At 36.4% G+C, this 14,631-nt stretch overlaps 1 protein-coding gene across 4 annotated transcripts in view; it reads right to left on the minus strand.

Annotated features, from left to right (window-relative positions):
- Window positions 1-14,631, minus strand: part of LOC115218782 (dTDP-glucose 4,6-dehydratase) — a 138,397-nt gene that overhangs the window by 29,504 nt on the left and 94,262 nt on the right. For all 4 annotated transcript variants that reach the window (XM_029788713.2, XM_029788711.2, XM_029788712.2 and 1 more), the window contains exons 3-6: window positions 13,235-13,291; window positions 8,395-8,449; window positions 2,424-2,515; window positions 485-598 (exon numbers count right to left, since the gene is read on the minus strand). In XM_029788713.2, coding sequence (XP_029644573.1) covers window positions 485-598; window positions 2,424-2,515; window positions 8,395-8,449; window positions 13,235-13,291 — 318 coding nt within the window. The remainder of the gene's footprint in view (window positions 1-484; window positions 599-2,423; window positions 2,516-8,394; window positions 8,450-13,234; window positions 13,292-14,631) is intronic.

A 14,631-nucleotide genomic window follows, 5' to 3' on the forward strand; every position in this document is an offset into this window, starting at 1 on the left:
GAAAAATAGTAACGAAATACACAATAACAATAGTGTGTATGTATATATATATATATACATACTTATATGTATATAAGTAAATGTAGGGATAAGGAAGTTAGCTAAATATATAAAGTATATTAAATACATGAAAAACAAAAAATGTATATATATGTATACATATATATATATATGTATACACACACACACACATATATATATATATATTATATATATATATATATATATATATATATATAATACATATATATAATACATATATTTCATGTATTTAATATACTTTATATGTTGATCAGTCTAACTTGCTTATTTACATCTATACTGCTCAAGTTTAAACCTCTTGAGCACTAGTAAGTGTATTCTATATGGGGAATATCCAGATCTCATCTATGAACTATATATTATATATATAGAGAGAGAGAGAGAGGTGGAAGGCGATAGAGAGGGAGTTAGCAAGGGATTAAGAATGAATGGTACAGCTTACCTTATCAGCTGAGTACATTTGGCTACTTGAGGCCTCGATATAGATTTTGACATTGCGTTTCGCTGCTTCTCTGGCACAGTTGAGACTAAGCTTCACAATTCCCTCCTGGTAAACCTAGATGAGGATAATAGCATGATGAGAAAAGTCTTATAGACAGACATACAACTTATCATGCTCTGCAGCTGGGTAAGAGAAATTTAGTGTCCTGCTCTATGAAGATTAGTAACACAATGATAAGACATTCTTATTATTAATTCCCCCTGTGAGCAAGTAGAATTTATTGTCCTGCTTTATTTGGATAACAAAATATCTGAAATGTATTGCCAACAAAACATTTACTTCTTAGTTGCATCATATATATATATACATACATATATATATATATACCATACGAGTGAGATCGTTGCCAGAGCAACAAGCTGGCATGTTAAAAAACACCATTCGAGTGTGATCATTACCTGCATCGCCTTACTAGCACCTGTGCTGGTGGCATGTGAAAAACATTCAAAGCTGGACTGGCTCCTGTACAGGTGGCACATAAAAAGCACCATCTGAGCGTGGCCGTTGCCAGTACCACCTGACTGGCCCTCGTGCTGGTGGCACGTAAAAGCACCCACTACACTCTCGGAGTGGTTGGTATGAGGAAGGGCATCCAGCTGTAGAAACTCTGCCAGATCAGATTGGAGTCTGGTGCAGCCATCTGGTTCGCCAGACCTCAGTCAAATCGTCCAACCCATGCTAGCATGGAAAGCGGACGTTAAACGATGATGATGATGATATATATATATTATACATACATCACTAAAGTGAACAAGGGCACTAATCAGCATTAATATTGCTAGAAATAAGAGTCAAAACAATTCAATAGCCACAAAAACACTATCTTAATCACCTGGCAAGGGAGACAAGATCTCTATGATCACAGATAGAGCCAAGTGACCAATGATTTCGCATTTTGATGCTTAACACATCTTAACGCTCATCAGTGGCTCATTAATGCTGGTGCTCATTAATGCCCTTGTTCACTTTAGTGGCGTATATATTTCTGCCTTTAGGCTGTAAAAATTCCAAATTAGCAACCCATATTATTTATGACACACATACATACATACATACATACATACATACATACATATACATATATCAAATGAAGATGAGTAGGTAGTGAATAGTTCTACTTATGCAACAAATGTTTCAATAGCATGGTAATTTATTTGCATACAATGTATTACATAATATGCAATTTTACATAATTTTCTTTATTTTATATGCTAAATTACCAGTCATTTCAACAGGTAACACGAACTATTGCTAGACAAAATTCATACTTCTTGCTTTCTTTGCAATTTTTTTTTTTGAGATATAGGCGCAGGAGTGGCTGTTTGGTAAGTAGCTTGCTAACCAACCACATGGTTCCGGGTTCAGTCCCACTGCGTGGCATCTTGGGCAAGTGTCTTCTGCTATAGCCCCGGGCCGACCAATGCCTTGTGAGTGGATTTGGTAGACGGAAACTGAAAGAAGCCTGTCGTATATATGTATATATATATATGTGTGTGTGAATATGTTTGTGTGTCTGTGTTTGTTCCCCTAGCATTGCTTGACAACCGATGCTGGTGTGTTTACGTCCCCGTAACTTAGTGGTTCGGCAAAAGAGACCGATAGAATAAGTACTGGGCTTACAAAGAATAAGTCCCGGGGTCGATTTGCTCGACTAAAGGCGGTGCTCCAGCGTGGCCAATAGTCAAATGACTGAAAGAAGTAAAAAGAGAGTAAAAAGAGTAAAGAGTAAAAAATAGTGCAATTGAGTACTTCATGCAATAAACTCATTATTATTATTATTTTTCATCATATGAAAATAACACAATTTTATCAGTGATAATGAGCTTAATTAGCAATAATAATCATATAAATGACAATATAAATTAAAAACAAGACTCACAGGATCTGTCTGGCCATATTTAGTTTCAGCAGCTAAATTGATTGCAAAATCAAATGGTCCTTCGACATCAGCAAAAGCAGATTCAACAGAAGCTGAACAGAAGATATGGAAGATAAAGATAAAAATTTAAAGAGGAAAAGAGATGTTGAACAAAAAACAGAATCATTTTTCTACACACACAGACAGACACACAACTATTACTATTTCCCTCTCCCCCTCCATATATATATATATAATATATAATATATATATAATATATATATGCATATGTGTATATATATATATATATATATATATATATATTGGATGGTTTGGAGATGATGTACAGGTATTATATATTAGAAAAAATGAGGTAATCTGATCGGATGGTTCATATTTATAGATATTTATTTATATATTACATTTTTTACATATATATCTATCATATCATTCAGATCATATCAATCGGATTATTAGCGCTTTCTCCCAATCCAGTGGGGTTTTCAAATCAAATTTGATTTGAAAACCCCACTGGATTGGGAGAAAGCGCTAATAATCCGAATGATATGATCTGAATGATATGATAGATATATATGTAAAAAATGTAATATATAAATAAATATCTATAAATATGAATCAGCCGATCTGATTACCTCATTTTTTCTAATATATATATATATATATATATATAATATATATATATATATATATTCATGTATATTTATATATATATACATATATATATATATTATATGAACCTCTGTACTGGCTTTTGCTGAAGAATATGCCTGGAAAACTTGATAGTCAGTTGGAGCAAGGTTTGGTGAACATGGTGGATGACAGAGTACTTCCAAATTCAGTTCCTGTAACTTGAGTAGCATTCTTTGTCCAACATGTGGTCAAGGATTGTCTTGCAAGAGAATTGGCCTGTCTCTATTAATCAATCTCGGTTGTTTAATTGCAACTTCACTCATCATTTCATCTAGCTGATTGATGTATACATCTGCTGTAATTGACTTATCAAGTCTCATGAAGCTGTAGTGGATGACACCAGCACTGGACCAACAAACAGACACCATCAGCTTTTTTTGGTGAATATTCTTTTTGGATTGTGTTTTGGCACGTTGTCTCTATCCAACCACTGTGCAGAACACTCGCTATTGTTGAAAAGAATCTATTTTTCATCACACGTAACAATACGATGCAAAAATGGTTCACTTTTTTGCCGTGACAACAAAGAACAGTAAGTTTCAAGACATGCCATTTGATGTTCAATCAGTTTATGTGGTACCCACTTGTTCAGCTTCTTTACCTTGCCAATTTGTTTCAGATGGGCCACTACAGTTGGAATTGAAACATCAAATCTTGCTGCTAACTCACGCATAGTTTGAGATTGTATCTGCTTCCACTACAGTTTCCAGCTTATCATTATCCACCCTGTCCTCTGGTCTAGCACAGGGCTGATTTTCAAGAGTAAAGTCACCAGACCGGAACTTCTCAAACCAAGTACAGTGCAATCATTCACCTAACCATCTTTGATGTTTCCAGCTGTCTGGGATGCCTTGGTTCCATGACAGAACTCATTCACAAACAACATGAATTTTTTATCTATCCATGGGTTCACAAAAATTGATTTACAAGAGAAAACTCACAATATAATCAGACACCATTAATTGCATTTTGAAAAGTGATGATGTATCTCTTCAATGTTGTAAAACAAAGAATTGTTAGGATAAAGCATTAGAGTTAACAACTGTCAAACTTGATGCATAAGAAAATCAGACATTTCATTCTTAATGACCTAATATATATATATATATATATATATATATATATATATATATCATCATCATCATCATCATCATTTAGCGTCCGTTTTCCATGCTAGCATGGGTTGGACGGTTTAACTGGGGTCTGTGAAGCCGGAAGGCTTCATCAGGCCCAGTCAGATTTGGCATTGTTTCTACGGCTGGATGCCCTTCCTAACGCCAACCACTCCGTGAGTGTAGTGGGTGCTTTTTACGTGCCACCTGCACAGGTGCCAGACAGAGCTGGCAAACGGCCACGAACGGATGGTGTTTTTACGTGCCACCGGCACGGGGGCCAGGCGAGATATATATACATACACATACATATATATATGTATATATACATACACATATATATATACATGTATATATATACATATATACATATACATACATATATATATATACCTGCATCACTTAAGGGAATTTAGTTCCTTGACATACATATATATATATATACACACATATATATTTGCGATGGTTTGAGAAGTGGTGTGACAATTCTGTAAATAATGATATTTTATAAGCTTAAAGCTTATAAGCAATTACTGTGTATTGACTCTAGAAAATAGTCCAATATTCTAATAGTCTATAAAACACACATACACACAGAGACACATATTAAATATATACTTATACACACAAAGAAAGAAATGACATTGAAAAGAAAACTTATTTAAAACCAAACAACAACAAAAATATCAGTGACATCTACACAATGACCACCCAAACAGGGGTACAGATGTACTAAACATCCTTCAAATCACTTGGTACTGACACTAAAGTAATCTGAAGCAAACCTTGAAATATTAGGTTTCATTTAGTACATCATTCTCTCTTTCACATACAAACAGATTCAACCGTATTAAGGAAAAATAAGTGGAATATTTTTTTATTGATGTTATTATATTTTGAGGTGGTGAGCTGGCAGAATCATTACCACGTTGGGCAAAATGCTTAGCAGCTTTACATCTGTCTTTATGTTCTGAGTTCAAATTCTACCATGGTCAACTTTGCCTTTGATCCTTTCGGAGTCGATAAATTAAGCACCAGTGAAACACTGGGGTTAATGTAATCAACTATCCCCCTCCCTCAAAATTTCAGGCCTTGTGTCTACAGTAGAAAGGATTATTATTATTATTATTATTATTATTATTATTATTATTATTATTATTATTATTTCTATTATTATTCTAAGGTAGTGAGCCGGCAGAATTGTTAGCATGCCAAGCAAAACAGTGCTCAGTACCAGTTCATCTGTCTGAGTTCAAATTCCACTAAGGTCGACTTTGCCTTTCGTCCTTCTAGGAGTTGATAAAACAAGGACCAGTTGAACACCTGGGGATGATGTAATCGACTCATTACCCTCTCCTGAAATTGCTGGCCTTGTGCCAAAATGTAAAATCATTATTATTACTATTATTTATGGTGGCAACCTGGCTGAATTATTAGCATGCTGAGCAAAAATGCGTAGTGATATTTCATGTCTTAACGTTTAGAGTTCAAATTCCACTGAGGTTTTAACTTTACCGTTCATGCTTTTGGGGGTTGATAAAATAAGTACCAGTTGAGCACTGGGGTCAAGGTAATCAGCTTGACCCCCTCCCACAACATTTCAAGCCTTGTGCCTGGACCCGTTTGAAAGGGCTACGGTCAGACACTTTCCTCTTTGGCCAAGGCCTCATCAACTTTTTCAAGTTTCACTTGAAAAGGAAGATGAGAGTAGAGAGGGAAGTGCTGTCTGGTAGCAAGTTTATTGAAAGGTGGGTGAATGTCACAAGAATGGCCAGTATGAACGAGCCAATTCTGAGGATGCACCTGTGAAAAATTAAAAGGAAATATAAAAGGAGAAAGGGGGCCCTCTACCTCCCTTTTGACCAGGCTCCCGTGGCTTTTATGGGTTTTTCCACGAGTAACCTTTCGAAGCACCTCCCCCTATTGGGAGTTTTAATTGTTACTTATATTTCGTTGTTATCCTGCTTTTGTACACGGACCTTTTTTCAAACAGACAAAACCCTTTGTAACTTTCGTCCTGTGTTTTGTCCCTTTATGTTTTAATTGATTTTTGTTAGCCTTTGTGGCCAATAAACGAATTAATTATTATCATTATTATTATTATTGTTATTATTATTATTATTATTACTTGTATTATTATTATTATTATTATTATTATTAGGATTATTATTGTTTTTGCTGTTAATCCCTTGAACTTTTCAACAGAATTAAAAATATAAGCAACACAACCATTGTTGTCTGGAATTTTAAAGAAGAGAATCAAATCTAATTCAGAGAGAAGTCAGCATTTTTGTTGAATAGTATTTGGTATAAATAGAAGAAGTAAAGTAGGCACGCACCAACACATACACACAAACATACATACACATACACAAGAAAAATACATATATACACACATATAAGGGCACTTATACACATTAGAGGGTATTTCCGTAGACAATCTGCCAACAACAGATAAAACACACACACACACTCTTTCACATGCCAATAATAAGGCAAGTAGAAGAGGCAGTTTGTATGTGGTCACTCAATATGTTAAAAATAGCAGTGATTGCACTAGATTTCATAAAAAAAGTGGGGGAGGCTTTGGACAATGTAATCTTAGGTACACTGTACCTGGAGAGAAAAAAAGCAACAAAAACTAAATATGGGATGGTCATGAATGGAAAGTCTTTGATTCAATTGTATTGGGTTGTCTGGAAACTTCGTGCCGATTTATAGTAGCTTACCTTTCGACTTATTTTAGAACATGCTTGAATCCATGAAATAGGATTTGACTACACCTCCATTTAGAGCACAGCTTAAGCTATCGTTTCGTGGAAGAAGGTTTATGTTCCTATAACCTGTGTTAATTCTGTAACCCTTTAAAATGGAAGATAAGAAAGTTCATTTTTGGCACTTGATGCTTTAGGAACCAGACAAAAATTGCTGCAGCTCAGCTGGGATGTGTTACCCCACCCTCCATATTCACCAGATATTGCTCCTTCAGATTTCTACTTATTCAGATCTCTGCAGAATAGTCTCAATGGTAAAAATTTCAGTTCCTTGGATGACGTAAAAAGATACCTTGATGAATTCTTTGCCATGAAACCACCTCAATTCTGGGAAGAGGGTATTTTCAAGTTAAAGGAAAGATGGATACGCATTGTGCAACAAAATGGTTCATATTCGGTTGATTAAAAATGTAATGGCAAGTATTTATTGACCTTTTTCTTTCCTTTAAAAATCGACATGAACTTTCTGGACAACCTAATAGTTCTGCTTGATGAAGGATGATTTAAACAATTATACTACACAAAACACAAAGGATATGCAGTAAGAAGTGTACTTTCAAACCACATGATTTTGGGTTCAATCCAACTGTGTGGCACCTTGCACAAATGTCTTCTGCTATCACCCCAGGCTGACCAAAGCCTTTTGAGTGAATTTGGTGGATGGAAACTGAAAGAAGCCCATCATATATATACGTGTTGTGTAGTAAGGAGTTTGTTTCCCAACTACATAGTTTCAGGTTCAGTCCCACTGTGCAGTACCTTGGGCAAGTGTCTTCTACTATAGCCCTAGGCTGACTATAGTCTTGTGTGTGGATATGGTGGATGGAAACTGAAAGAAGCCTGTCATATATATGTGTGTGTGTGTATGTTGTGTTTGTCCTGCACCACCGCTTGACAACTGGTGTTGGTACATTTACATTCTTTGTCACTTAACAGTTTGGCAAAAGAGACTGATAGAATAAGTACCAGACATAAAAAAAAAGTAGTTGGGTTGATTCCTTCGACTAAAAATTCTTCAAGGTGATGCCCCAGTATGGCTGTAGTCTAATGACTGAAACAAATAAAAGATAAGAGATGTGTGTGTGTGTGTTACTGTCTCTTTTCCTTGACTTTATGCGGTAGTTGTAAATGAACATCTCTGTCATGTAAAACAGTGTCCTTTATTTCCAATCTTCCATGAAAACATGTCTGGTCACAGGGAAATAATACCTTGCTTGGCAACAACTTAGGGCTGGTGACAGGAAGGGCATCCAGGCTGCAGAAAATCTGCCTTGACAAAACTCTGTCTAACCCACGTAAGTATGACAAAGTGGATGTTAAAATGATGATAATGGTGATGGAATAAAGATGCATGTAATATAAAACAAATCGATGGAAGAATCGCAGAGAACTTACCAATGTTAATTAAATTGGAATGCTTGAATTCCACAAGTGGATTGGCAAAGGCCTCCTAAAAAAAACAACATCAACAAAATAAAGAAAGTAACAGATGAAAGGGTAAAACATTTAAAAAAAGTGGGGAGGAGTAGTACAAACTGAGTCCCAAAACCAACTGGGGTTAAGGTGCAAAGGAGGACCCTTCTTACATGAAGGTTTTCTTCAAACGAATATTTAGAACATATATATTTTGATATTGAAATATTCACAAAATATAGTGATCCCCATTGCTGTTTACTTAAATGTGTTGCACCCTTTTCTGTGTGTGTGTGTGTGTGTGTGTGTGTGTGTGTGTGTGTAGTGGGGTCAATGTAATCAGCTTGACCCCCTCCCACAACATTTCAAGCCTTGTCCCTATTATTATTATTAGGATTATTATTGTTGTTGTTGTTAATCCCTTGAACTTTTCAATGGAATTAAAAATATAAGCAACACAGCCATTGTGTGTGTGTGTGTGTTTGTGTGTGTGTGTGTGTGTGTGTGTGTGTGTGTGTGTGTGTGTTTGTGTGTGTGTGTATGTGCATGTGTGTGTGTGTGTGTGAGAGAGAGAGAGAGAGAGAGAAGAGAGTAGAGAGTCTTTCCTCAGGCTTTCGACTTCTGATGGGGTCACAGGATATGCTATGATATAGGATATGTCTTGGTATTTCAAACTCACCAGAGCCCATCCTCCTCCAGGCTGGAACATAGCCAAATGACTTCACGTTCTTGTTAGCAATTGCTTAACTGATCACTGTAAAACTTAATTTAACCTTTTGATAACAACCAGCCTGAGACCGCCCCCAAGTTCTATGATACATACATGCTGTTTAAAGTGAGCTAAATTTAAACCTTCCTTCAAAATTTCATGTTAAATTTTTTCCAGACACCAATTTAATAATGACAAAGTTATTTTACTAAATACCTCGTTAAATTAATTGAAACAAAGTTGTATATTTCAACAGAAATAGGGTAACAAAATAGCTAAATCCACTGTTTATGAGGCAGTTTATTAAATCAGGTACACCAACCCAGAAATTTATAAAAATATGACTGCATGTTTCAGTTTTGGTTTTCGTTTCCATAAGTAGAAACAAATTGTAAAGTGGTTAGTGCTATGAAACACCAATCACTTTACAGAGTGTACTGGGTGTGTCTCTTTATGGTGCCAGCATTAGAGACGTAGCCATATCCTTGACAAGTCAAAAGGATCTTTCTTTCATTACCAACCTGGCTGAAACTGGCTCTGGTTTTGTAGTACAAATGTCTTGTTTTCATAAGTTTTCATAAATTAAAATCTTCCACCAAACCTTAGTCTCAATTTATGTTCCTAACACTAGCTGAATGATAACTAAGTTATTTTACTAAATTCTTTGTTATATTTAAAATAATTGAAAGAAACATAAAGCATCTCAAAATAAATACGGTAACGAAAGGGTTAACTCCATGTCTCTGCTACTTAGTGGATGAATGTGGCTTAATGGTTAGAGTGTTGGACTCATTATCGTAAGATTGTGGTTTCAATTCCTGGACCGGGTAATGCATTGTGTTCTTGAGCAAAACTCTTCATTTTATGCTGCTCCAATCTACTCAGCTGCAACAGACTGGCATCCCACCAAGGTGGGGAATTTAAACGCCAAGGAAACATGGAAACTGGCCCTTGTCAGTTGGCATGACTTTACTTTCTATCTCTGCTACTTGCCAATCACTTTGCAGCATGTTCCAGATGGATCTGTAATTTCACCAACAATAGTGGAGTTATCATGTACCCTGAAGGTTTGAAAGAGACAGACAGTCCCTACCACATTGTACAGTGTTTGTTCAGTTAGAGCAATGGTTCTCAACCAAGGTCCATATAAGCATTTTTAGGGTCTACGCAAGTAAAATAATAAATCGAGGACCCACAGTAGTATATTAAGGGTCTATGAAAAAAATTTGCATTTGATGGATTTATTGTAAGAAACAGCTAGGTTTCTTTCTCCTAACATTTCACACTAATAATAATCTTTTCTACTCTAAGCGCAAGGCCCGAAATTTTTGGGGAGGGGCCAGTCGATTAGATCGACACCAGTATCCAATTGGTACTTAATTTATCAACCCCAAAAGGATGAAAGGCAAAGTCAACCTCGGTAGAATTTGAATTGAGAATGTAAAGACAGACAAAATACCTATTTCTTTATTGCCCACAAGGAGCTAAACATAGAGGGGACAAACAAGGACAGACAAACGGATTAAGTCGATTATATCGACCCCAGTGTGTAACTGGTACTTATTTAATCGACCCCGAAAGGATGAAAGGCAAAGTCGACCTCAGCGGAATTTGAACTCAGAACGTAGCGGCAGACAAAATACCGCTAGGTATTTCGCCCGGCATGCCAACGTCTCTGCCAGCTCACCGCCTTTTAACACTAATAATAATATTTGCCCCTCATAGTCAATAATGACCAAAGACGTCACATGGCAGAAGAAGACAAGTCACAGTGAGTCTGGCTGTGATCAATCAGGCCAATGCATGCTCAGAAGGCTCTGCAGCAGGTCAGGCACCAGAAGTCTGCTGGGAATTAAGGCAAGAGGTTTTTTTTTTGTGCTCCTACAATCCGGTTCTGTTCATAGAAGGTGGTGGCACCTCTGTTGGTGCAGCCATGCCAGGCAGGACAGTCCTGTGCTTGCATTTCTCAGGTGTCAGGATTGATCTGAGAGCACTTCAATGAGGCTTTGTCTATATCATTGAAGCGTTTTTCTTTTTTTCTGTTCACCTTGTGTGCATTTTTTTTTTATCAGTTTGCTGTAAAACAGTCTTTTGGGGAGTCATGGGTCAGGCATTCGAACAAGGTGACCTGCCAACTGTATACCTATACAAAATACTTTCTTGAGATGAATACCACAGTTTTCAGATTTTCAACAGTATGATATACAGAATGCTAATATGAACTGATACTGCTTCCATTGCTGATAACAAATATATCTGTAAATGTATGTATGTATATATATATATATTATATATATATATATATATATATATGTGTGTGTGTGTGTGTGTGTGTGTGTATATACACACATATATATACACATATACATACATATATACATATACATATATGTATATACATGTATATATATATATATATATATATATATTATATATATATCACGTGATCACGTGACCGACCAGACCATCAGATGTTGCTACACATCGCTGGTCACAATGCGTTCGCATTGTTTTAGCCTTTGAATGACGCCACCCACTGGCTAAGCGAGCAGGCCAATATATATATATATACACACACATATATATATACATCTATACATACATATATATATACAGACAAACATATATACATATATATATTTACAGATATACTTACAAATATATATATATATACACACATACATATATGCATACATACACATAGACATATATACACATGTGCACATATACATATGTATATATACATATATATACATGCACACGCGCACACACACACACACACACACACACACAGAGTAATGGAGAGAGAGTGTGCTTTGTTGCAGCAGTCTGAAGAATGTATGAGTCTGAAGTGGATGAGTGCATAAGTGCAAATGACCGACAACCAACAAATGCAACAGTAATGTGCAGCATCTAATGAATGTGTTAGGTAATTATCCTCAGAGAAGTTGCTTGTTGAGAACTGTTAGAAGTGGGAATAGGAGAGGGTTAGACGCTGAAGTGGAGAAAGAAAGAAAGAATAGAGGGGAAAGGAAAAGAAAGAAGCAAGCAATAAAGAAAAGAAAACTACAAAAGAAAGTAGGGTGGATAAAAGGAAGGCAGAATGCAAATGCTGAACTCTTCTGTTGTAAATGCCAGGTGAGAGGTCAGCAAATTCCTGCTTAGCAACCTGTTCAAATGATTTGTTTGTAGTGATCAAATGGTTATGTTGTACATTAGCTCACTCCCTCCATCGAATAGATGTTACCTGTACAGGTGTATGGTGTGCCACATATCAGGTGGCAAAGTGATTGCAGAGCAACATGAAATGAAGTGCTTTTTGCTCATGAACTCTATGCACCACCTGTGAAACCACAACCTTGTAATTGCAAATGCAACACTCTAACCACTAGGCTACATGCCTTTACTGTGTGTGTATACATACATACATACATATATATATATATAAATCCTTAAAAATGTTTTAGTCCGAAGGCCACGGCCATGCTGGGGCACCACCGCTGATATATATATATATATATATATATATATTATATATATATATATATATATATATTATATAAAATCCATTCTGTCTGTGTGTGTGTTTTGTCACATCCTGTGTCATGCTGAATCTCTCTGAGAACTACATTAAGGGTATACATGTCTGTGGAATGCTCAGCCACTTGCACATTAATTTCATGAGCATGGAATCTTCATTGTTGTAACCAATGGAGTGCCAGAGCCACTATTACCTGTACAGGTGTACCGTGTACCACATGTCAGATGTCAAAGTGATCGCAGAGCAATTTGAAAATGAAGCACTTTTGCTCAAGAACATAATGCTCCACCCATTATGCTGTACTCTATGGTGCTTTCTTTCAAAGCCCAGATATACTCAGCTAGAGTTGTGGCATTACATCTCTCTGGGATGTTGAATGAGGACTTGTGGTTATTAAAGAGTTGAAATCAGCTCTTACAATCATAAGTGTAACACTCTAACCACAAGGCTGTGCACCTTCACAAAATGCAAGTAATAAAGGGAATAAAAAAGAAAAAGAGAAAGAAGAAATAAAAATTAAAAGGCAGAAGGAAGATTATTGCAAAATGTGAAAGAGAAAATGGCCAACTTACCTTATGTTTGCTGTTGAGCCAAGCCATTTGAGGGGGCACTTTGTCAGCCACCCGTACCTAGAGAAAAGAGAAGAAAACCTGGGTTAGAATGTTTTTTCTTAACAAGTAAATTTGCTAATTAGAAAATGTCTATAAGTGATGAAAGCAGTAATTATACGGAGAAGTAACATTTATCCCCACTTAAACATGGTTGTTCTGTAGGAACCAATGTTGCTGTTATTTTCAACCCCAAGAGAACCCTTCCTCCAGCTGGTTATTCAATGCAATCTGCACTTGATATATATTGCAAGCAGGGGAGTAAACTCCTACTACCTTCCAGCCATGAGACCACCAGACTATACAGTTTCAACCACTTTGTGGTCATCCACGTTTTTTGGGGGCTTTTCCTTTTTTGTTATTAGAAGGTCCCAAACAAGGTGGGAAGTCACTTAGTGTAAAGGACTATGAAGAAGGAGAAATTAAGATGAAAGGAATGAATTTACTTTAAATATGAAAGAGTACAAGTCATAAAGATGAGGAAAACAAGAAGCTGGAAGCAAGTTCCAAAGTCTAGCAATTTGAGCACCATCAAACTGTAGTTCGTCGATATAGGTTGGCGGTGGGGATAAAAGAAGCTTTGATTGATTACTTAATTGAAATTCTCTTTGATATCACAAAATCTAAAGAAGCTAGAATGTCCAAATAATAATAATAATAATAATAAACCTTTCTACTATAGGTCCAATGGCTGAAATTTTGAAGGAGGTGGTCCATCGATTAGTGGTTCATTAATTGGTACTTAAGGCGGCGAGCTGGCAGAAACGTTAGCACGCCGGGCGAAATGCTTAGCGGTATTTCGTCTGTGTTACGTTGTGAGTTCAAATTCCGCCGAGGTCGACTTTGCCTTTCATCCTTTCGGGTTCGATAAATTAAGTACCAGTTACGCACTGGGGTCGATGTAATCAACTTAATACTTATGTCTGTCCTTGTTTGTCCCCTCTGTGTTTAGCCCCTTGTGGGTAATAAAGAAATAGGTACCTATTTTACTGACCCCAAAACAATGAAAGCAAAGTTAACCTTTGTGGTATTTGAACTCAGAACGTAAAGCTGGAAGAAATGCCACTAAGCATTTTATCTGGCATGCTAACGATTCTGCCAGATCACTGCCTTTAATAATAGAATAAGCCTGTCTATTAAAGGTGTTGATTGTATTATCTTGTTTCCAACCACTGGACGACAGACCAGTACTGGGCTATAGATTATTGGATTCCTAGCTACACAGAAAGAATAGATTTAAAAATCGTATTTCTATTTTATTGATTGTTGCAGTCTGTTGGGTGTTTTTGCATTATAATATTTATATAGGCATAGGAGTGACTGTGTGGTAAGTAGCTTGCTTACGAACCACGTAGTTCCGG

This window comes from Octopus sinensis, linkage group LG14, assembly GCF_006345805.1.
Source record: "Octopus sinensis linkage group LG14, ASM634580v1, whole genome shotgun sequence".
Lineage (NCBI taxonomy): Eukaryota > Metazoa > Mollusca > Cephalopoda > Octopoda > Octopodidae > Octopus > Octopus sinensis.